General features: G+C 53.6%; 1 protein-coding gene across 7 annotated transcripts in view; it reads left to right on the top strand.

The window, feature by feature from the left end:
- LDLRAD4 (low density lipoprotein receptor class A domain containing 4) overlaps positions 1–23,524 on the top strand; it is a 120,117-nt gene that overhangs the window by 52,808 nt on the left and 43,785 nt on the right. For 4 of the 7 annotated variants that reach the window (XM_032467093.1, XM_032467095.1, XM_032467094.1 and 1 more), the window contains exons 3-4: positions 9,589–10,020; positions 22,089–22,229. In XM_032467093.1, coding sequence (XP_032322984.1) covers positions 9,981–10,020; positions 22,089–22,229 — 181 coding nt within the window. In that variant the 5' untranslated portion in view covers positions 9,589–9,980. Of the gene's footprint in view, positions 1–9,588; positions 10,021–22,088; positions 22,230–23,524 lie in introns of those variants that run through there. The other 3 variants (XM_032467096.1, XM_032467097.1, XM_032467091.1) reach the window with 2 other exon arrangements.

Genomic DNA, 23,524 nt, shown 5'->3' with positions numbered 1-23,524 from the left:
CTGTTCTGTTTTCTCTGTATATTTTTTTAGACTAGGAATTTTAAGGCTAGCCAAGTTATTTCCTTTTAATTGTAGAATTTTTCAAAATTCTCACTTTTAAAGTGGCATGTTCACATGAGATTCTAATTCACTAGTATTGGGGTGACCTGCTGCCTGGTCTAAGTGGACCATCCCGGTTGGTGAGGGGACCCTTGAGAGAGGGTGAGTCACCTGCTGAGTGTGTGTTGGGAGGGCCTCCACTGGCTCTGGCCCCACATCTAGCCTGCTTTGAGCCCCCTTTCCTGACGAGCCCTGGAGGCCTACAGGCCCCTGAACTGGCGTGCCAGCCCCCGGCTGCATCTCCTGCTGATGGGAGTGGGGCTTTGCAGGCGGTCCAGCTGCCCAACCTCCATCCCTTCTTTCAGTTCCCATGGAAACAGGTTGCAGGGAGACTGGCACTGTGCTGTCTTTGCCCTGTTCTGGGATCTGAGGTCTGTTTCCATGGGAACCAGCAGGGAGAGGGGAGGTGGTAGAGTCGCAAGACTGTTTTCAGTTTCAGCGGTGGCTCCGTCCTCAAGTGCAGCTCTCCTCTGCCCAAGTCCACCACCGGGCTCAGGGCCCAGGTGCTCTGCGTGTGGCTGGGCCTCACAGGGAGGCAGAGGAGAAGGAAGGGGGAGAGAGGCGCTCGGGACACCCTTGAGGGAGCCAGTCACCTCCTTTTCTCCCAGGCCACCATTTTTAGGCATTGGTTTGCTATTTAGATGTCATTTGTAACTTATTTCTTGTATGGTTTTATTGAACATAATTAACGTTTTTATTCAGAGGAAGTGAAGAGACGGCTCATCGCAGTTGGAGCGGTTTCTCTGATGCGGGGAGTCCCTGCGGTTGATGGTGTGGTTGGGTGTTGACTCTCGAGTGCTGGGTGGGGCGAGGGCCTTGTGGGCGAGCAGCAGGCCTGCGTCAGGCGGTGGGGAGGAAGGGGGTCACGCCTGATAGTGCCCTGTTTCCATAATTATTGAAGTCCAATCTCGTGGGTTCCTCCGAGGAGTGATGTTTGGCAAGTGCCCTTGAGATGCTCTGCCCCGCTCCCCGCATACAGCCCAGTGGTCGGCTGACCACGCGTCCACACACCTCCCGAGGGTCTGTCTCCCTGCCCTTCCTCCCTGCTCGCGCCTGAGCTGCGTTTGGAGGGCCTGCTGGGTGCTTGGGTGCTGCATCTTTGTGTGCTCTTCACGTGTTTTCTCACTCACTCAGCCCCACTGCCTCACAGCCACGTGAGTGCCGTGTGCGTGACAGCTGGGGAGACTGAGTGCAGAGAGTGTGGTGGCCGCTCTGAGCCCCGGCTGTCTGACCCCAGAGCCGTGCTCGCTCCTCTGAGCGCAGCACCACCGTGGTCCAGCGGCTGGGTCAGTGCCGAAGCAAGCGTGTCATTCCCACTCCTGGCCTCTGCAGCATGTCCTCTGACCCCAGCCCTATAAACAAGCAGCTCCTCGCTCTTTGACATTAGTCTTGTGTATTTACTTGTGGTTATTTTCGTATTTCAAATTATTTATCAATATACTCAGTGTTTCAGTTAAAACAGGCAAAACTTAGTCCTGATGGCTGCATGCCTCCTCTCAGGACACTTAGGGGAACCCTCGCCTAGAGAGTTTGCTTTCCTGTGAGGAACACAACCAGATCCTCGTCTCCCTCTTAGGGGGAGTGGGGACGAGCGATGCTGTGGCGTGCCATGCTAATGTCGCCTCCTGTCCCCTGCGGGGCCTCTGTCCTGCCTTCCACGGACGTCTGAAGGAGCTTCCAAGGGCTCCACTGCAGAGCAGGACAGCTCTGGAGGGGAGGGGAGTCATCTAGGGCTGGGCTTCGAGGGGAAGAAGAGCTGAAAGGAGGTGCTGCTTTAAATGCGGAGAAGGTCGCCTGTCAGGCTGGCCAGGCCGTGGAGTGCTTAGATCCTGAAAGGCCCCACAGACACTGTGGCTGACTTTGGCAAGTGATGGGAAGAGGAACAAGGGCTCCAGATTCTAAATTTGGTGCTTAACCTTTCCTTCGGCTGCCAGGACCCTGTAGTTTTCTTGGGTGGTTTCCTCGGAATTCTCTCTTCCAGAACAGGTGGTGGACACGTGGGACAGGCGGATCATTCACTCAGCATCAGGGATGCACACTGTTTGGAATGGGGTGGCTTCTGCAGCCAGGGAAACCCTGCTGACTGCTGACTCTGGGCGTCGGGAGGGCCAGTTCTGTGTTGCAGGAGGCATGTTTCCCTGAGGGGACGCTTGGCAGGACACACGTACCTCCTGTGGTGCTTCCATGAAGAGCACCTGCACTGCCCTTTGTCCCCAGATAGCACAGGTGGGCCTGATGTACCCTTTCTGCTCAGCTGGAGGCCTCGGGACACAGGGGCAGGCGTGTTGTCCCGTCAGCCAGGTCCGGGCAGCCTTTCCTGGAATCCTCTGCCTGTCCACACCTGCTCTTCGGGACAGACGCAGAAGACATGATGTCCTGTTAGTGTGTCCCTGATGGACGTGGAGTCCACATGGACACCGTGCATCGGGTGGCTTGGCGCCCTGGGCCCTCACCCATGGGCGTCACTCTTCTGCGTGGCCACCACTGCGGTGACATCACGTCCGGGGGCCAACCTCAGACTACCATCTTGTGTTATGTCCTTGAGTTTCTCTGGTCGGGTTAAGTTGTTCCTTCAATGCTGACAGGGCTGAAAGGGTAATGTTCCCAGGATGGGCGTGGCTCAGATGGCCGCCTCACTGGTTGGATTCCGAGTTGTTCTTGAAAGGTTGGTCTGCAGATGATCTTTCAGCTCTCCTGTGAGAACTGTGGTTTCTCCAAGGTGGCTCTAGGGTCCTGATCTTCCTGAAGGGTGTGTGATGCGCGTCCATGAGCTGGGGTGGCCCGGGGTAGAGTGGAAGTGCATGTTCCACAGGAATGTGGGTGGGGCTGTACCTGTGTCCCCTCTGCTGGCTGCCTCTGCACAGGTGAGCAGGACTTCTCCTGAGTCTCATCTTGAGAGGCGTGTCTGCCAGAGCGCAGTAGCAGCCCTGTGTGACCCACCAATGCACCTGCGTTAGATTGAGCACTGGTGTCTGCTGGCCACCGGCTGAGCCTCGTGGCCCAGGTGCCGGAAGATGCCTGCCCGAGGCTCACACACGTCTCCTTTCTCCCATGTCTGTCCCAGACCACAGGGACTCTTTTTTGGAAATATCTAAGAAGAATATTATTGGAGTACTTTTGTCCACCACTACCCACCTTCCTGAGTTGTAATACATTATAAAGTGGCACGCTTTCTTTTTCACAGGGGAAAGTGTTTAGAAAATGAATGTGAGAGACAGGAGAGAGCTACACCACGAGTGACTCGGCGCCCCCTGCGTGTCTGACTCTAGGGCAGGTGTGGGGCTGGCAGGAGCCGCGCACGGGCCTGGGGCAAACCTGTGCTCGCACAGCGACTGCAGTTACCCAGCCTGCATTTCTGCAGGGTGCCTCGGCTGTTTCACGGTGGGTCAGTTCTTATGAGCTTTTCAGGTGTTGGTGGCTCTCACACCTCCTGTCACGTGGATAGGCCCTGGATTTACTGAGCTGTGGGCTGGGAGGGGTGCAGGCCTTGCAAAAGCTTGAGAAGTGCACGCGGAGAGCTCGAAAGGGCATTGCTGGACAGAGGGGACCAACCAAACAGGGAGGGCGGGGCGGGTTGGCCCCTGCTTGACTCTGCTCTGGCAAAGAGACGTGAAACCTGGCTCACGTTTATTTACTAGTCTACTGCTGTTTTTAAGAGTCGATATTTCAGTATGAAAATGTGAAAAAAAGTTGACTATCAAGAGATTCTTTTTCCTTTTAAAGGAAGTGTTTTTTGGGTCACTTTTTTCTCTTTTATTCTACCACATTTCATACAAAATACCTCACCCACACATTTTGTTTAATTTTGTACCCTCTCCCCTGTTTCTCTCTGTTACTAATTTTAGCTGACATAGGATGCTTATGACCTTAGGTTTTTATCAAGAACTCAAAACAAAAATGAAGATGAATGAGCTGAGGCAAAGTGAGGTGGACTGGTGTCTGTGCCAGGTCAGGTGAGGTGGAGCAGGTGGGCCGGGGGTGAGTGCTGTGTACCTGCCCCTCGGTAGACGCAGACTCACTCTGTGAGGAGGCGCCATTGTTGCTTCCACTTTGAGGGTGAGGAAACAGAGGATCAGAGTAGGGAGGTACCTGCCCAGACAGCACACTGCCAGGACGAGGTGAACCTGAGTCCATCCGACTCAGAGTCCGGTCTTTTGTCCTCTGGCCTGTTTGGGAAGCTCTCCTTCGAGCATGTTCAGACGGTGGAGGGTTGGCCCTGCCTGCGCTCCTGACGCCTGTCCTGGGCCTCCATAGGGGGCGGATGCCTCCAGCCAGCAGCCTGGGCCCTTGGCGCTTTGTGGGTGGGTGCAGGGCAGAGGTGACCAGCCGAATCGCCAACGTGACTCAGTGCCGTGTGACCCGCGTGTCCTGGGTCCTGCTCCGTGCCCCTGGTCAGTGCCCCGGACACAGAGATCAGGAGAAGCTCCCATTAGAGGTGACTCTGCGGACAGAGATCGAGAGTGGAGGTGCTGTGGGGACAGGAGCTGGTTTCTCTGGCTCACTGTTGCCTCCCCAGCACCTGAAACAATGCACGTGGGGGTAATGAGAGAGACCTCACAGAGAGCGGGAGGTCAAGGGAGCGCCGAGGCGTGAGTCAGGTCGGGGCGCAGCCGCCCCGCTGGGGACCAGCCGCATTCCTTCCTGCTGCTCTTGCACCCCTTTCCCTTGGGGGCCCCTCTTTCTTGGCCTGCTTGCCCACTGTAAGCTGACTCCATCTGAAGATGACAAGGTGGTGGGGAGTCCTGGGTGTGGAGCCCGCCTGTGCTCTTCCCACCGGGCTTCGGCAGGTGACCTCTGCTTGGCAGGCATCCCCTCTCGAGGTGACCGTGACTTGCTCAGACTAAGTCGGGGGACTTCAGTCAGTGCATGTCCACCCGAGGACTCTCTGTGCCAAGGCCCCGCCCTCCGGGACTTCTCGGCGCGCTGGTGCTGTGGACATTAACCTCTGGTGAACCTGCCTGGGCAAGTGGACTTTGTCTCAGGACCTCCTGAGCCACACGGTGTGCCCAGGCCCCTTTCTTGGCCTCTCCCTCTGGCCGGTTGGCGTCCACGGGAGAACGTGGGGCCAGGGCCCAGACTGACACCTGGTTCCGGCCCAGTTTGGCCTTCATCCCACAGTCCCTTAGTGCATTTCCTCTCCTCCTGGGGCCTCAGTCTCCCCCTCCATGAAATGAAGGGGTGCCGGGCGCCCCCCATGGCCTGCCCCGCTCCTAGGTAGTGTGAGGAGACAGAAGGGACAGCTTTCCTGCGTAATTGCCTTAGTCTGGGCACAGCCCAGACTGTAAACTCTTTAGGCTTTATCATGTGTCGGATTTGCTGAGGTGACATCTTGCAGGACGGACCACTAGGACTGCCACTTTCCCTGTTTGCCTCTTGTGTGCGTATTTCAAGAAAGTGTTCTAGATTTTGTACTTGCCTCCTGAGATGGTGACCTCAGTCCCTGAGGTCCATCCCGCCATCCAGGACTGCAGTATCTCCCAGCCTGTCTGTGGACTCTCCAGCCCGAAACACAGAAATGGAAAGTAGTGAGAGGGGTCTGTCCCAAGTGCCTGTGCAGATTCTCTGTGCGTGTTCGCTGTATCCTTCTTGTGCACATCTGTCCCGTCTCCCTGAACCACAGACAGGGGCCCCGGGGCGTGCTCAGATCATAGGGACCTTGACTTCATCACACTGTGGGGCGCAGAACCAGTGATGAGCCTGGCTGCGGGAGGAATGGGGCCTGAGGCTGGCCGCCTGGCCAGGGTCCACATATCCATCCAAGGTGGAGGGCTTGTGTGGAGGAAGCCCAGCTCCGTGGAAGCACGTCCTCAGGCTTCTTTGACCCTTCCCCTGCCTTTGGTCTCACTCAGAGTCTGGTGCCACTTTGACCTCTGATGAACCTGCTGGCTGTTCATTTTTTTCCAGTCAACAGCGCAGCACAACTCTGACTGTGTTTACTTTTATTTTGGGGGTTTTGCAGCAGTGCCTTGGTTTGTCGAGTTAGGACCATCCCCCTACGGCTCCGGCTCCTTCCTTCTCGCCTCTGGAGGGAGGGAGCGAGTGCCGGTCAGACAGGCGGGGCCTGGCAGCCTGGAGCCACGCTCTGGCTGGCCGTCACCCAGGCAACCGCCACGCAGCCAGCAAGGCAGTCTGTCCGGGTTGAGAGGGAATAAAAACAAAACTGCAGTGTTTATTCTCTACGCATTGCACTTTTAAAAATGTGACTAGATTTTGATAAAAGGCCATTTCCTGTCTGTTGGGTTTTGGTCTCTGTGCCCAGCGTGTGACTCTGATTCCTGAGTCGTGTGTCTGTGTTCCAGAGCACTTCCATGAAAGGGCGATGTGTTGAACGCAGTTGAGTTTCCCCTCCTCGGTGATTCTAGGAGGCTGCGTGTCGTACAAGTTCTTGGGAACCAGTGGTGAAGCAACCATGTTCCACAGCTTACTTGGTTCGGTTTTGTGGGCATTCATGTTTTAGAAGAAGCCCCTTCCTGTGGGGTGTTTTTCCCCTTGGTGTGCTCTGTTTCCTTAGTGACTGTTGCTCTCTTAGGGAAGGGACTTAGTGACACTTTCCAAGTGCAATGTTGAATTGATGTCTCTCCTGGTTGTTCCAGCCCATCATCCCAGTGTAAATAGGGCGTGTGTGTGCGCGCGCCTGTGCACACACAACAGGATGGTGGTGGTGTGCTTGCAGCGGGGGCTCGTGCATGTGGTTCAGGGTTACCCTGTGATCTTCCGTCCTGGGTAAGTAGCCTCTTTCTGTTCTTTCTCTTTTTCCCCCTTGGTTTTCCTGATTTGAGTATGACCAGGGTTAACCTTTTTAGGAAACAACCTGCGATTCTGGAGTCGCAGATTGGAAGGAGGGACCGGCGTCAGCCCCACACCTCCTGCTCAGTAGGTCTGGGCTGTTATTCGGCCTCTGTGGGGTTAGAGTGGTCTTTGCGGTGTGAGAGGGTACAGACCCGAGACCCCCACGGGCCTCTCCTGGGCACGTTGCTGTGCAGCGCAGGTGCGCAGGGTCACCTCGCACCCTCCCTGGCTCACTGTGACCAGTGGTGGTAGCCAGAGCCCTGTCAGCGCAGAGGCTCGGAACCAGAGGTGGGAGTAGCCTCTCAGCCTGGGGCCACCACCTGTCACTCAGGCCTGGGGCGGTGGGCTGGGGTGCCGGGGGTGTGTGTGCCCCTCTACACACCGGCTGCCTTGGCCCACTCATCTGTGCGTCCTGTAGACTCCTGTGTACTGAGTGCCTGCCTGGCACAGGTGGTGTCTTAGGTGCTGAGGGCCAGTGGAGGAGCAGCCAGTCACCGCCTGTCTCATGGGGCTTCCAGTTGGGATCCTGCTTCAGCGCCAGGGCTGGTTGAGGGACGCCTCTGAGACTAGCCGGTGAGGGCACCTTGTGAGCAGGGCCCGCGAGGGTGGAGGCAGCAGGGCAGCGATGGGCACCGTGTTCGGCTTCTCCGCTTTCCTGCCAAGTCGTGGTTGGCTGCCAGGCAGTGAAGGCAGACATGCTGTGGCTCTGCTGACCTGGGCCCCAGCCCTCGCCTGTCCCCAGCGTGCTGGTCATCTGCACTTTCCCACTGAGCCCCGCTGGTGCCCGGCCCTGGTGTGGATGGTTGGTCCCTCCCTGATCAGCACAGTCCGTAGATTCTGGGGGCCTTTTCCTCTCTTTTGTTTATCTTTCTGGAAGGGGTGTCTTACCTGTGTTGTTAGCAGTTAGGAAAGCATGGGATGGCTGTTCACAGTTTAACTTGAATGTTGCTCATAAGGAGGCTCCCAAGTGTTTCATGAAGAGGGACTGTGCCCCTTCAGTCTTTGTTGGGAATGGCACGTGTCCTGCCCTAAAAGTCCAGGCCAAGACCATGCCTGAGACCTCAGAGCGAGCTGCTGCAGGCCTGCCACCACGCCTCTCTTTTAGGAGAAGCCCAGCTAAGCGTTGCTGAGCATGACAGAGAAGCGAGGAGAGTTTGCTGTTTCTTTTGCTTCTGTCTGCATCAGCCTCAGTCTTGCCCGCAGCCACTTGAAATGTATAGCTTGGTTTTTAGAAGAAGTCATGTAGCGTACCTTTTGCAGTGAAACAAGATGATCTAAACCAAACCCCACAATGAAACATCAAGACCTCACCACACTTTAGTCTGTCTGAGTTTGGAGAAAGAGGACAAACACAGTCCAGCATTTCTGGGCATTGACAGCGTCACAGGAGAGAGTACAGGTTGTCAGGCTTTAGGGCAGGCAGGCTTTTGTTTTCATCTGGCGGTTCAGTCCCCTGACAACAGTGCATGTGGTCCTTGACTCCAGGAGTTGCCGTAGGACTTTGGGATGCTGGGTGTCCGTGCCTTGTGAGTATTGGCCATTTGATGGGGAATTTTTAAATTTAGAGGAAGAATATTTTCTCACATTTTCAAGGACTTCAGAACCACCATTTATGTAAATGATTTTAATTAAAATTTTCACCTGTTGGTTGAAGTTGAGGACCCCTGGGCTGACTTTGGTGACAGGTTGCTACTGCAGGTACACGAAGGCAGTGCAGCTGCATTTTCTTACGATGAAGGTGCTTCGTTAATGAATTAGGTCTTCCTTCTACTTAGTCTGTGTTAGTGATGTTTTACTTTGTTACCTTACATTTACAGCAACAAGAAGATTTTAACAGAGGGTTCCTGTCTGTTATGTGCTGTTTTCTTAAATTTTTTTTCTCTGATTTGTGAAAGAGGAATAAGGTTACATTTCCTACAAACTGGTTGTAAGTTGGTTGGAATGAGGTGATGATAATCACTTTCTCCAGTACCGAAGATTCACGTTTGGAATTCTGCTCATGTTAATTTTGCTCTTGTGTAATAGAATGACATTAAAGTATCTGGAAAGTGTTGTGTCAAATGCTTTTATTATTATGGAATATGTAATATGCATGGGCCAGTTTATACATTAAGTTTACTTTTCCGTTCTGTTGTGTTTTTTAAATTTTTTAAATTGGGGAGGTAATTAGGTCTGTTTATTTGTCTATTTATTTAACGGAGCTACTGGGGTTGAACTCAGGGCCTCGTGCATGCAAGGCGCATGCCCTACCCCTGAGCCGTGTGCTCCCCCTCCTTCCTGTTCTTTTAAAGAAATTAATACTGGCCTTTGTTCTCCCCCTTAAGAGTCGCTTTTTAAAACTGCTCAATCCAAGTTCTTACTGGCCTGCTGACAGCAGTGGGTGTGAACCCCAGACCCCACTTCTAAGACCTTGGGAACCTGCTTAAGAAATAGGTTTCCTCTCCAGGTGTCTGGCCTGGAGTGGCCTGGGGGAGACCTGTAGAGCAGCTCAGAGCAGCCAGCCTGGTCTGGTTCAGGATGCAGGTGCAGCTTCCGCTCCGCCCTTCACAGGCACCAAAACTGGTGCTGCCCCTCCCCCACCCCACAGTGTGGTCACGAGCAGGCTCTGGGGCTTTTCCTTGTCTTTTTTGGCCTCTGTGGGTCTACTGAACTTCGTGTTCTGCGGGTCATCAGGACAGTGACCTCTCTTTCTAATTTCAGCAGCGGGAGAGAAGCACAGAGAGCTGCAGATGAGACCCTCCTGAGCCCCCTGGAGTGGCTGAGAACCCTGGAAGGATGCTGGCTGCCGGGCGGCTCTGGGGGCCCTCCCTATGAGGTGGGAAGCCCAGGGTCGGTGGGACAGCTTCCTCACTTCTGGGCCCACTATGGCCTCCGCATTCTGGTTGGACAGCTGACGTGACTAGTGCGAGGGTGACGCTGCCAGACTGGGGCCACCCCAGGTGCCGCCTGCTCCCAGGGTCCAGAGCAGGCAGGTGGGAGTCAGATGCTGCCAGGAGCCAGGTGGGCATGCTGAGATGGAGGTCACCTGAGGCCCTTGGACGCTCCTTGTGTCGGGACAGCGGCGAGTCGGAGTGCGGGTCTGCAAGAGCAGCATGCAGGAGGCTGGCTTTCCGGCCACACACGCGTTCACAGGTGAGAACCGTCCGCGCTTCACTGAGAACTTCAGTTCAGCGCAGCTGAACTAGAACTGAGACTAGACTAGATAAAGTACTAGACAGCTGTGCGAAATGAATGTGCACCTGCCTGTAGGTCTCAGGGCCACTTGGCGTCACGGCTCAGGCTGCTGCGTTACTGATTTTGACAGAATTGTGCCACGTCCTCCTTCTCTGTAAAGAGAAATTTGAAACAGCATTTGGCAGTTCACTATTCTGCTATTGCTCAGTCATGGGGCACACGCGGTATCCTGTCAGTCGTCAGTTCTGATAGAAACCTGTCACTTGCAGAATGGTGCCCGGGGGTGTGTCTGTGCAGAGCTGGGGAGGCCCGGAGAGAGTGGTTACTGCTGATGGGTGACCTCTCCCTGCGTGTCTTTAGTTTTCTTCCTCAGGTGCACTCGTGTGCAGATGGGGGTGGGCTGCCTAGAGGCTCTTAGAGAAGCCCTGTGTTGCTCTTGGACGTGGATCTGCCCCCGCCTGGTTTGCTCCTTTCCAGGGACCCACTCAGTCTGGCTGGTACCCCCAGAGCCAGGGCCTGCACCACCAGGCTTTTGAATTTGGGTCCTGGTTCTTTGGTTCACTTAACATCCCACTAACTCTTTGGGGCTCTGGCTGGCCCCTCATTTATAAAATGGGGGCCATAAGGTTGATTCCTCGTGGAATCCAAGGAAAACATTTTTATGTGAAAAGAGGTTTTTAAAAAAAATTTTTTTTTTTTAAAGAAGGATGGTAGAAAATATACAAGGATTGACTGTGTTCTCTGGTCCTGTGAGTCCTACAAGTTTGTGGCTCTTCCAATTTTGTGTGGAGGGCAGGTCAGGTTGCTGGGTGGGCCGGGTGAGAGCTTGCAGCTCTGCCTCCTCCACTGGCTGGAGCTCTGCTCCCCGCCGGTCACAAGCGTGTTTCCTCCTCCCTTTGCTTGTTGGAAAATCAAGATGGTCTCGTGCGGCTCTCACAGAAGAACCAGGAGCCGGCGGGCCAGTTTGCCTGGTCCAGTGCTTGCTGCCGGCCCTCTCAGCATCTGCACCTGGAGCAGGGGCGCCTCCCTCCTGGGGGCCGTGCTAGGGAGGGTCGTCCCTGGGTGGGCACAGCCGTGACCCCACCCTCCCCTGGCACCACTCATTTGCTGTTCGCGTGTTGTTTGACTCTAGTCTTATCCCAGGGCAACTGAAGACTCTGTCTTAGTCTCCGGAATTGAGCTGCACGGCTTCTGCGGGTTCTCGACGCTGATGCAGAGAAGTCTTGCCTTAGTTGTCCTGAGTGGTGAGGGGCGAAGGCATTTTTTCCTAGGCTTTTGATCAATGTGTCTGTCTTATGCCAGTAAATAGCACGCTGTTTCCAGTGCTAAAGCTTTGTAATGTAGTTTGAAACCAGGGAGTGTGATGCCTCCAGTTTTGTTCTTCTTTCTTAAGATTGCTTTGGTTGTTTGGTGTTTCTTACCCAACTATAAGATTGGTCCTGTTAATTCTCATAAAAACAGGATGGAAAGCCCACCAAGAAGATGATGGCTTGTGTGGTATTTACTGGCATAAAAACAGACACATCGATCAGTAGAACAGAATGGAGAGCCCAGGAGTAAGCCCACACACACACTGGTCAGTTAACTTACAGCAAAGGAACTGAGGATATAATGCAGTGGAGAGAGGATAGTCTCTTCAGGAAACAGTGCTGGGAAGATTGGATAGGCACACGCAGAAGAATGAAGGTGGGCCACTGCCTTACACCGTGTGGAGAGATCAGCTCAGATTTGGATTAAAGACTTGAATATAAGACCTGAAACCATAAAACTGCCTCCTAAGGGGTCTCCCTTTAAGATGTTGTGGTCCCCCTGTAGAGGAAGGAGCTGTATCCACCCACTCCCCACCCATAACATACATGTCTCATTTATGACTCTTTACCAAGAGGGATCTAAACCTTTGGTATCCAAATTGGTGATGTTCCAAGCAGTGGTCACTTTAAGTCATACATACATTTTGCTGGAGAGAGAAAGGGCGCCGTGTGCTTAGATTCACTGTGGCCTCTGGTCCAGGCTGCTATGTTCAAACCCAGGTGCTGCCACGGCAGCCTGTGTGGCCTTGGATGAGTAATTTAACCTCTCTGTGCCACACTTTCCTCATCTAAGACACGAGAATAAGGCCAACGCATGTGCTTCAGAGGGCTGTTTGCAAGGTGAGTGAGTGTGTGTGGGCGAGCGCTTCTCAGGCGGCTGTCAGTGTGCAGGACAGAGTCCTTGGTGTCTCGGCAGTGCTTGACTTGATGGCCGCGAGCAGTTGTTACCCCAGGCTCGCCTCATTTACACAGTGTGGCACTGGAGGGACTTGTGCTGCTGTCAGTGGGGTTTGCCCAGAGATCTGAGGACATTTTCGGAAGAGCCGTTCCAGAGGACGTTGAGAGTGTGGGACAGGATTGGAGTCCGTGTTGTGAGCTCACGTGAATGTGTGCTGCTCTGGGTCACTGCTGGGCAGACCTCTGACCTTGGTGCCCTTTGTGAGTGGGGCTTCGTGTTCTCACATGACTGTCTCCACTGCCTTCAGTGAAGACGGATTTCCCCTGCAGTGAGAATCTGTATTACGTGTCATTTAAATGCACGTGTCTTGCTATATTTTATCATAAGACAGAAATGTACTTTCACCATGCGTGCTGCTGAGCAGTTTCGATTCTGTGTCTTTTCTGTTTCTCTTTGTCCTGCTGACGTACAGATAGAGGCACACTCCTGGGTCAGGACCCAGCGGCCTTGGTTCCCTCACTGACTTCCATTGACTTTCATGCCGGGCACTAGGCTGGCCCTGGAAATACGATGGGGAAATGACTTAAAAAACAGGAAAACGTTTAATTTAATAAAAACACTGCATAGACTTCTTCCGTGCAACATGCCCGTGTCGTGTGTGTTTGTACAATTAAGTTACTTGTGAGTGTGGAAAAGGAGGGACCCGTGCAAGACTCGGTCATTTTATTTCCATATAAAAAAGTGTCCTGAGGGTGTTTTATGACCATCCCTTTAAGATCCTGGAGGCTGTCAGGAATGTCCATTTGCACCAGGAGTTTGGGCCTGGGTCAGAGTGCAGAGGGGTGAGGTGCCGGGGGCTCTGGGCTTGGCACGGAGCCAGATCTTACAACAGGGACGGAGACGCTGCCGGCCCGGAGAGTGTTTATGGAGGGAGCCACCCTGGCGCTGGCAGCCCCCGTTGTGCTCACTTGCACTTTAACACGTGGGTCAGGACGGAGACTGTGGAGGAGAGGGGCCACTTGCTTCCCTCCTATTTCTTTGAAACACGTGACCAGCCTCGCTTTGGCTGAAGGATATATCAGGGGGAATGGATGTGGCTTGTTTGTGGGTCAGTGGTGTGGGGCTCACTCTTGGATTCACCTGTTCAGCACATTCTTGTTGAGCACTTATGTGTGCCAGGCACTGAGGCAGGTACTGGGGGTGGAGGGGAGCAAGGCAGAGGAGGCTCCTCCGCTCAGGGGAGTTACTAGTCGGCCAGGGAGACAGACAGGAAGTAAACAAGCAGATCCCATGACTTGACACAGCGGTCAAGTCATAGGGAAAATCAGATGGGGAAGGAGATGAGAGACGATGGGGTCTGACTGTTATGATGGGGTGTGCAGGGACGGCCTCGCCGACGAAACGGGGAAGGAGTCTAGGCTGAGGGCCCAGCTCGGGCGCAGGGCTCAGGGCACGGCTCTCTCCACGTCTGTGTGAGTATCTGTGAGTTTTAACCAGTGCTGTTTGCTATATATTTAGTACATTTAAATTGTGTCTCTTTTTGAATCGTTGCTTGTTAAGAATTGTCCATCTCCCAAACACTGAGTCCGCGAGAGGGACTTACTCACGTTCAGTTCTTGAACTTCAGTTTCTGTGTTTTCTGGTACTTTCCAAGCACACATTTCAGATGTGTTGATACAGGTGTGAAGGAAACAGCTGCAGGTGGTGGCCAAGCACAGTCTCACTGTCGATCCTGCAACTTGCGTGAAGACTCTGCAGGCGGGTGGGGGGAGGGGCTCCCTGTGAGGAGCTGGGTCTGGGGAGAGGCAGTGCTGTTCCCAGCAGAGGCACGGGGATGGGAGAGATGGGCGGATGGACACTGGGCTGTGTCCCTGAGGGGCGAGCGTGTCACTAGGGGCCCAATAGGGGGAGGACAGGGCTCCTCCAGCCCCCGTTCTCTTCCAGTCTGGCCCCTCAGGCAGCACCAGGGCTGTTTCTCTTGATGCAGCCTTTCAAGGTGCCTCCCCCGGCAGGTAACACCCACACTGGTCCACATTGGGGCTGATCTCTCGGCTGCTGGACAGAGCCCCCGAGCAGTCCCCAGGGCGGTGGGTCCTCATCCGGGGCAGCCGCAGTGCCAGGCGCCCAGCAGCCACGCTCCGGCCCACCTCGCTTAGCGGGAGGGCGTCTGATGCACGTTCCGTGGTGTTTTCAGCAGCGAGCACTGCCGGGCAGAAGGACGGGAGCCACGAACACCCTGCGTCCTCCTCCCCCAGCTCTCCTCCCGGGGGCTTGGCTCTTGGTTTCTTTCTGCTTGTGAGTCTCTTGGTTTCTTAGAAGGAGTCACCACAGCCTGTTGCCGTCCTCTCAAAACGAAAGCTGCAGCTCTGGCTACGGGACCGTCTGTGTGGCCTGAACTTGCTCTCGGTATAAACACCGTCTCCAGAACTCGCGGCTGAGCAGTGTGGTGCTTGCCCAGTAACTAAATCTGGATTTACAACCTTTTTAATCTCCAGTAACTCGAGCAATTTTTATAATTTAGATCTGTTTCCAAAGTGTGATTTTGGCAATACAGGGATTTTCTTATCTTAAAAGTTTTACGAAAAAATTTAAAATCCCTTGGACATTTAAGTGAAAACCGTAACTTTTGGAATGCCGAATCTCCCCGTGAGTGTTCTCGTTTATGTCAGTGCTGCTGACACTGCAGACTTTCTATAGCTCCTGGGTCCGTGCCGTTTGCAGACGCCGGTCAGCACACATTCTTTCACACGAGTGGAGGAAACACGTTTGCGGTGACCGGGGGACTCCTGCGTAATTTGAGTTCCTGACTGTTGGCCCCCAAGAATGTGGGTGAAGCGCTGGTGTCCGCAGGATGGCGGGCCCTGCTCTCGGTGCTCGTTGTAGCCTGAGTGCGTTTTGATACCTGCTGTGGTTAACAAGTTGCTCTTTCATCTCTGAGTATTTACTGAATTAAGAGCAACTTTTTGCTACCTTGTACTTCCTTAACTCATTCCGTTACTTTATCATTCTTTTATTCATCCAACGTTCATCATTCCTGAAAAACACCCCAGTGCCCTGGTCCTGTGGGGCCCACACCGGGAGGGGAGGGGGGGAACCAGTCAGAAACAGGGCTTCAGGCTCCAGGATCCAAAGGCGTATCCTCTCTCCAGCCCTGCCCGGCTGCACTGGCTGCCCCGGCCAGGAGACCCTGCACCTGCTGCAGGTCTCTCTGCTTGTGGCTTGTCTCTGGGGCACCCGTTTTCCTCTCCTCCTGTCTCCGCAGCCTTGCGCTGAGGAGGGTGTCGTTGGGTATGGCTGCCTCTGGGCGGCAGGCTCGGTTTCCCTCCTGATATGCTTGTGCAGGGCCGCGGGCCATGGCTGCTGGCAGCGCGCTCTGGTCACGTGGCCTCCACTGAGCAGGACTAAAGGGGCGCCCGGGAGCCTGCCCTTGAGACGGCGTGTGCCGCCTGGGCTGCTGCTGGAGTGCAGCCTGTCCTCGTCTCGTTGACGCCAGCAGTGTCGTGGCGCTCACACTCCCTGAAACTCTGGCAGCTGCCGTTGCTGATGTTAAGGAGAACTTGGAAAAGCCCTCTTGACTGTGTCTCCCACGCAGTGGTGACCTCAGCTGCTCCGGGAACTGAGGGCTCTCGCACTCGTCCCTTCTCACCTTCCTGTGTATGCACCATCTTGGCTCATCTGTGGGATAACTGTCCCCACGACCTGTCACGTTCCTTCTCACAGGAACCTGACACTCGGTCATTTCTGTGTGATCCTGTCTGAGTGTGACAAACGTACACACACAGGTCCCCATCTATGTTTTGTGGCTCCCAGTTTGGACACACGGTGCAGACGAGGGGACTGGACCGGTTTGTGTGCTGACCCTGCTCCAGCCGCTCGGATCATCAGGGACAAGCGGCCCTGCTGGTGCGGTGTGTGGGCCGCGGCCTGAACGTGTCACCCTCTCCACACCCTCTCTCCAGCTGCATGTCTGTGTGGAAGCACCGATTCCAGGTGGAAGGAAGAAAGCCGACCAGAGTGCGCTTCCTCTGCCCCTCCCCCGTGCTCTCGGTTCAGTCAAGTCAGAGCAGTCACTGGTGGACCCACTGCTGGATGCCGGGGCTGCAAAGGTGTGATGTCCTCTGGGCTCGAGAGGGCTTGCCAGTGGGCGAGGCAGGCAGACAGGTGATGGCAGTGTGACAAGGGCTGAACAGGAGGATGCATAGGTCACCATGGAAACAGGCAGCCGTGTTCAGTTGCGGATGGATGGGGAGATGGAAGGTCATAGGCAGCTGTCAGTAAGTGGGGGGAGTGAGTCATTCCAGGCAGGAGAGGTGGGGGGGCACCAGGCACCACGAGGGGAACTGAGTGTGCTTGAGGACAGCCTCGTGTCTGGGCGTGTCCGGCGTCCAGGGCAGTGTGCGAGGAGTCAGGAAGTGAGGTTGGAAAGGTGGTCAGGACCACATCAGGAGGGAGGGTCTCACGTATGTGGCCGACGTGGACTGTTCTGAAGGTAGAAAGCAAAGGGATGGCATGATATTTCTGATTTAGAAATAACAATTTGCTTGATAGAATAAACCTTCCTTTGTCCACCAAATGTTTGTTTGAAAACCTATTACGTTATCTGGGCCTCAGGAAGGTAACAGGAAAGAATCAGTGCCCTCCGTACATTTAGATGAACTCACATTCTAGTGATCGGGGTGGTGAGCAAACGAGAGTCAGTCATGTGATTTATGGAACGGTGTTAAGTGTTACAGGAAAGATAAAGCAAGAAACGTAGATAGGGAGTCTTGAACGTGGGTGGGAAGGGGCACATTTCTAAACAGGGTGGTTTGTTACACTGGAATATGAAGAAAGTGTGTGTGTTTTGAATGAATTCAGCGTGTGCGTCAGGACCCAGAGTCTGCCGTCTTCGTCTCTTACTCGGATCCGTTTTCTTGCTGGTTCAGGACTGTCTGAGAAGCAGTGTTGGGAAGAGCTGCCGTATGTGCTGTGAAGTAGGATCAGACCCTGACTCTGGGTCCCCTCAGTGTGTCTGCTCCTTCCGGTCACATGGGCGGTGGGACCGACTGGGGTCTGGAGAGGAGAAGGCGGGGCGTGGTGAGGGTGGGAGTGATTGTTTAGGCGGGACCAGTGGTTCTGTCTCCGCTGAGGACACACAGGACAGAGCGGTCTGCTTCAGCAGGGATATCAGGCTACAGCGAGGTGCCGTCCGTCCAGGAGCGGGCCCTGGTGCTTCCACACTGCTGTCACTGGTGACCGCCCTGGAGACCAGTCCCCTGACGTGGGCTTAGCCACTGCAATGGTGAGCAGGTCCTTGGAGCTGAGAGTGGAGGGTGTCTGCGGCCCATCCTGTCTGAAGCAGGCCGGCGGGGAAGCCGGGTGAAGGTGGAGGGTGGTTCCAGCCTGTGACAGGAGACGATTCTGAGCAGGTGCTCGGTTGGAGATCTGGGTCAAGTGACAAGAGCAGCAGGAGGCCCGGAGCTCCCGGTGCTGGGTGGCCAGTCCCACCACCCCTGGAGCACGGCTGCTGGTGCGCCCTCGGGAGAAGCGAGCAGAAGGACGGGGCGGTTAATTTCAGAAGGTAGGAATTTTATCAGCCACTGTTCCACTGCGAAGGGTGCATTTAAGACCCTGTCCTGGTTGTGAGTCATGTGGTTTTGAGGTCTCTGTTGAGGAGTTAGGCACAGGACTTCCAGAGCTCCTCAATTGGCCTGTAGTGCTGCAAGGAAAAGAAGTTCTCTATGAGAGGCCAGGAGGGGCATGTTCAGGACAGAAATTCTTACTCTTAGGTTGTTCTTTTCCTTTTTCCTCTTTCACGTGGTATACGCCAGACGGTTAGTATTAGCTTGTACGTAATTAGAAAGACATTTAGGACAGAAAGTTTTTTCCCCTAACTTGGTAGAAATCGTGGGTTTTATGTTCCATTTCACAGGAGGCTTCGTTGTCTGCCCTGGGTGAGTCAGGAATTCCCTTGGGGCTGTTTGCCGTCTGTGACAGGGAGAGGTCGCCCCGTTCTCCAGGGCCCTCTCGGCAGCAGGGTGTCATGAATCTACGACAATTCCCAGTCACTGAATTCATCAGAAGGCCGTGGAAGAGTTTGGAGAAGCTGCAGAGGACTCAAAATTGGGAGAAAATTCTTTGTCACTAAGAGCGAAGTGATTCTAAAATCTATTGCTGATTCTAGATTTTTAAAAATAAGAAATCAAATAGAGAATTACGGCAGAAAGAAACGCCGTTTTCTTCACTTTAAAAATCCTGACTTTAGAGAAGGGGATTTATTTATCTACCTTAGGAATTATTTAAATATTTCAGCTTTTGAAATTAAACCTGCAACTCCTGAAGGAAAAACTGGCTCTTGAGTCTCTAATTCTATATTCTACTCCAATATTATACGTCTGAAAGAACCATGAATTTGAATTTGTAGCCAGTGTTTCTGATGTTTGACAGTCTTTAATTTTTTTCAGCTTCTGGCTTAGCAGAAATACTCAACAAGTTTCACAAAGAATGGACAAAATATGAGAAGAAAACATTAAAAAAAATTCTTCCGTGTTCCTTCTCTGACTTGCGTCTTGCTCCACGGAGGGCGCTCTGGCTCTTGTGTGTGAAAATGTTGTTCAGGAGCCCTTCCTGTGGTCCCAGGGTTTCTGAAATGCCTCGTTGACAGTACAGAGCTGTAGCAATTGGGCCCTATATCCAGGAATCATCAAAATATCTGCCTGTTTTAAGAGATCAGGGTTTTTAAAAAGTAAATTAGCAAACACCAACTAAACATCCCAGTAGAGTACTGTTAGCTAGAGAGGGCCTCACACGGCGAGGGGTCTGATCTCACCAGGCAGGGGCCCCTCGGGCTGCCCGCCCCATCATTCTGAGGCTCTCCAGGCCCCCTCTGTCCTGGCCACACGCCCGGCCAGGGAGCACAGAGGTCTGGGCAGGGGCTCTGTCAGTGGTGGTGAAAGATGAGCCCAGGGGATTCCGTACACGGCCGAGGTTAGAGCCTCTCACCTGGGGGTCTTAGTTTGAAATGTCACAATAACCTGGTTATTGGAGGACCACCCCTGATGTCTGAACACACTGGGCTTTTGGATGGAGAGTGTGGTGGAGACGGTCTTGCATGGTGGGTCAGGATCGAGTTGGAAGCCTGCCTCTGTCAATACAGTCAGGTTACCTGGGACAGACCCTTGGCCAGACCGTTTCATTCCAGCTGCAGCATTAATCTGTGACACTTAATAACATCATAGCAGTTTTCCCGATAGCGCACCAGGAAGCCGACGCAAAATTTCAGTGCACTTGTTTCGGGTCAAGTGGCATGAGATGGGAGAGGTTTTTAGTGATACCCAGCTGGCGACTCACCACTGAAAAGGTTTCGATATTGATACTGATACTTCCATTATCTCAGAAGTAAGAGCGCTCTAAGCACGTGAAGCTGCTGTGGTGCATCTGGGTGACGGCAAGCCCACCCGAGACACAGGCTCGAGAACTTTGTTGCATACGTGGGGTACTCATGACAGCTGAGTCTCACATGTCCACGAGAGCAGGTCTGGAAACCGAGAGACAGCGATTGGAGAGCCTGAGACCGGAGGCTGGGGATCTGGACACACACCTGGATTTTGCCATTTGTTAGTAGTTCAGTTATGGGCAGGTCACTTGATGTGAGTCTGCATTTCCTCGTCTGTAAAACGGGAATAATAATTTCACAGGGTTCTTGTGGGCTCAGGGTAGGTCATACGTTTATTCAGCAGGGTAGGTGACTCACCAAGTGCCCGTTACTCGCTGGCAGCAGTGTCTGTGTGGAGAATATGGGGAAGGAACCGCGTCTTTGGAAGAAGTCATGCGTCTTAGGCATGCTCATGTAGAAGATTCACACTATGAAGAGGGCTTGCTCTCTGATCTCCGCGCGCCCTTCCTTGCCCCAGGCATTCGGCATACACGGGCCTCCGTATTGGTTGTAGGCATGACTGGGTCACGGTCGTCGCCTTGAAAATATTTTGTTACTTTGGACGGGTCTCCCTTGGACCACCTGAGTAGAGAAGAGTATGGACGTGGTTTCATTTCCCGGCTGGTTTAAAGTTCCACGTCGACTGGGACGTGGGAGTTTAACCCGAGGTCCTTTCAAACCACAGCAGTGGCTGGCTTTTTACTTGGAGTTTGACTCCGTCTCAGTTAGTGTCTCCTCCTTTCCGGTCACCGTTTCGGCAAAATTGGGGGTCCCGGCTTTTGGCTAATGTCCTTTTCATGTTTGATAGTAATCCAGACTCCAAAATTTCAGGGGCTGTAGCTCAAGGGTAGAGCATTTGACTGCAAACTCCAAAATTTCTTTTGGAAAGAAAGATAAATTCTTTCCTTGACATTTCTTTTTTCCACTAAGTTAAAAAAAAGTTCACTTCATAAATGTGATCTCAGATAGCTGGATTTAAACGCGTGCCCCTGAGTGGGGTGGGGCCTCCTTGGAGCTCCCCGCAGCCCAGGCTGCGCCCAGGGCGGTTTTCACCTCGGAGGTGCAGCCAGGGACTAGCTTTTGGTTGTGCCTTGGGGGTGCTGGCACGTTGTCTACACCAGGTTGGGGGCTGCTCCCTCTGCAGCCCCACGTGCCGCTAGCAGAGCCGGTGGAGGGCTGTGTGCTGGTGCCTGCCCCATTACTATTTGTTTGAACAGTGGATGTTAGAGTGGGAAGGACCTCAGACTTGACTCAGGCCTGTCACGCACGTTCCAAACAGAATCAAAGAGGAGTGAAGAGGCTGTGAGGGTCAGCATCAGTGGGGGTCCTGGGGCGCTTTTCCTGAGGTGTTTTCCTGCCATCTGCCCACTGAGTGGGACGTTCTATGTGTATCCGCCAGCTTCTGTGGGCGCTCCTAGGAGCGGCTCCCAGGCAGTGTAAGGTGTACAGATGTTTGTGTGCTCACGTGTGTGTGATTATGTCATCTCCTTCGTTTAAATTGACAGTGCTAAGATTGCAACTTTATCTTAAAGTCTTAGTTTTTTTATTTTTGGGGGGGGTTAGGTAATTAGGTTTATGTATTTTTATTTTATTCATTTTTAATGCAGGCACTGGGGATTGAACCCAGGACCTCGTGCATGCTAAGCAGGCACTCTACCACTGAGCTACACCCTCCCCTGTTTATTTTGTAGTCTTATAAAAGCGTATTCCATTTTCAGTACTGACCTGTGCAGGTTTCAGGTCCCCTCTTCCTTGGTGGCGGTGGGAGTTGGTTTGGGCTCCATCTTGTTCTTTAAGTCACTCACGTGGCCCTTGGCACAGGTGCTTCTCAGGTAGCAGAGAGCACAAACTATTTTTCTTTCTTGTATGACATAAAGTCAGTGCTGTCCCTTTGGTATTAAACCTGGTCCTTAGGCATGAGATGAACGAACACCAGAGAGGTTAGATGTTTTGCCCAGAGCCTCACAGCATCCTGTGACAAGTTGGAAATAAAATTTTGTAGCCTCCTTTTGTCCAGCCTGAGCCCCCGAGTCCTGCTGGAGCCTGGGCTGCTGCCGCACCCGCTCCCCTCCTCCGTGCAGGCATGGGATAACTGCCAAGGAGTTTTTCAAGCAAAGGAAGAGTTTCAAAGCTGTGACTCTGCTGGCAGGCTGTGGAAGGAGGGCACCTGTGTTACTCATTCTGTGGGTTAGAGACATCGAGTGAGTGTGTCCGCAGGCCCCGGCTGCCCCAGGCACTGAACTGTGCCTTTCACAGAGGGCAGCCCCTTGTGAGCGCGGCTTATTGTGGTCTCGAGGTAGACCGAGTCCCAGCCATCACGGCACACGAATGGAGAAGTGAACATAGCAGCTCAGGAGCACGGGCTCTCATTGACCACTGCATGCTTTGTGTTGTGCTTTTTCAGAGTGCAAATTCACCTGCACCAGCGGTAGATGCTTGTATCTTGGGTCACTGGTCTGTAACCAGCAGAACGACTGTGGGGACAACAGCGACGAGGAAAACTGTCTCCTGGTGACCGAGCACCCACCTCCGGGCATCTTCAGCTGTAAGTCCCTCCTTGCACCTCAGCGTCCTGACGTCTGACTGTGTTTGGGGGTGGCTAGGAGGCAGGGTCCTGGGGGAGTGGGAAGGATGCTGCTCGTTAGTTAGTGGAAGAGGCCCTGCATCTTCACGGGGGGACCGTGGTTGTCTTTTAGGGCGGAAAGACGGTGTGTCTGACAGTCGGAGGTTCATTCCGCTTTCAGAGATGGCAGTTGCACTGTGTTTGGAATTGGCTTTCTGCTTCTTGCCTTAGAAGCACTGACTGATCACAAGGAATAATATATTGATTCAGTATTCTTCTTACTGGGTTCATAGGCTTTTTAGAGTAATTTTAAATAATGACACAAAAGTTTTTAAATAAGCAAAGAAAGGTATGTAGGGAGTCCACAATTAACCAGGTAGTTACACTGAGAAAGTAGAAAACGTTTATGTGGGACCAGTGCCTGGCTCACCAAGCTCAGGAGTCCAGTGGTGCGGGTGTTCCCCCGGGCCTTTCTGTTGGAGCAGTTTGCCCCTTCTCACCTCGAGCATCCGTAGTTCGTAGGGCGCTGTGTCTGCTCTTGGAGAAGACGGTTAAGGTGAGATGTGTGCTCTCCTGGTGTTGAGATCCTGTTTCCTCTGCAGCGGCCTCAGTGGTCGTCAGTGTTGTCCTTCACCCAGCGCGCTGCCTGGACCCGGGAGAAGGGGCCGCAGTGAGCCACGCCCACGGAGCCTGCCTGTGGGTCGGGGTCCTGGCTATGGCTCTTCCGGCAGCTCGGTGCCCTCGCCTGTACAGGGCTGCAGGAATCCTGCTGGCACCGCAGTCAGTGAGGCTGAGTCGGAGTCTTAGAAGGAGGAGACCCACATGAGGGCAGTGTCTGCCCCGGGTCTTCTCTGGGCTGAGCGGCAGCAGCACCTCTGTGACGGGCCCCGGGGAGACTTGGGCCCTGTGCGAGGTCACACGGGCCTGAGGCTCTGTGTGAGAAGTGGGGGAGCACCCTGGCCTCTGCCCAGAGGCGGCCTCTCCTCTCCTCGCCCGCCTCTGCCGCCCTCCTGCGCCCTGAGCCTGTCCCTTCCTCCCTGCCTCCCTTTCTCATCAGTATTTCTTGGGTTTTAAAGCTGATCTCTCGACGTATAGAATAAAGTTACAAATATTATCCTTTTTGAAATCATTGTGTCTCTATGTATTGATGTTTTAATTTCCTCTGAACCTGTTCAGAGTAAGTTTCGGGTCCTGTGTCTCTTTGCCTGAAATTACTTGCATGTGCATTTCCTCAGAAAGATACTCTCTTCCACAACAAGCACTGTCATCAGACCCAG

This window comes from Camelus ferus, chromosome 24 (genome assembly GCF_009834535.1).
Source record: "Camelus ferus isolate YT-003-E chromosome 24, BCGSAC_Cfer_1.0, whole genome shotgun sequence".
Taxonomy (NCBI): domain Eukaryota; kingdom Metazoa; phylum Chordata; class Mammalia; order Artiodactyla; family Camelidae; genus Camelus; species Camelus ferus.
Note: the sequence above shows the minus strand (reverse complement) of the source record. Positions and strands in the feature narration are given on the sequence as shown.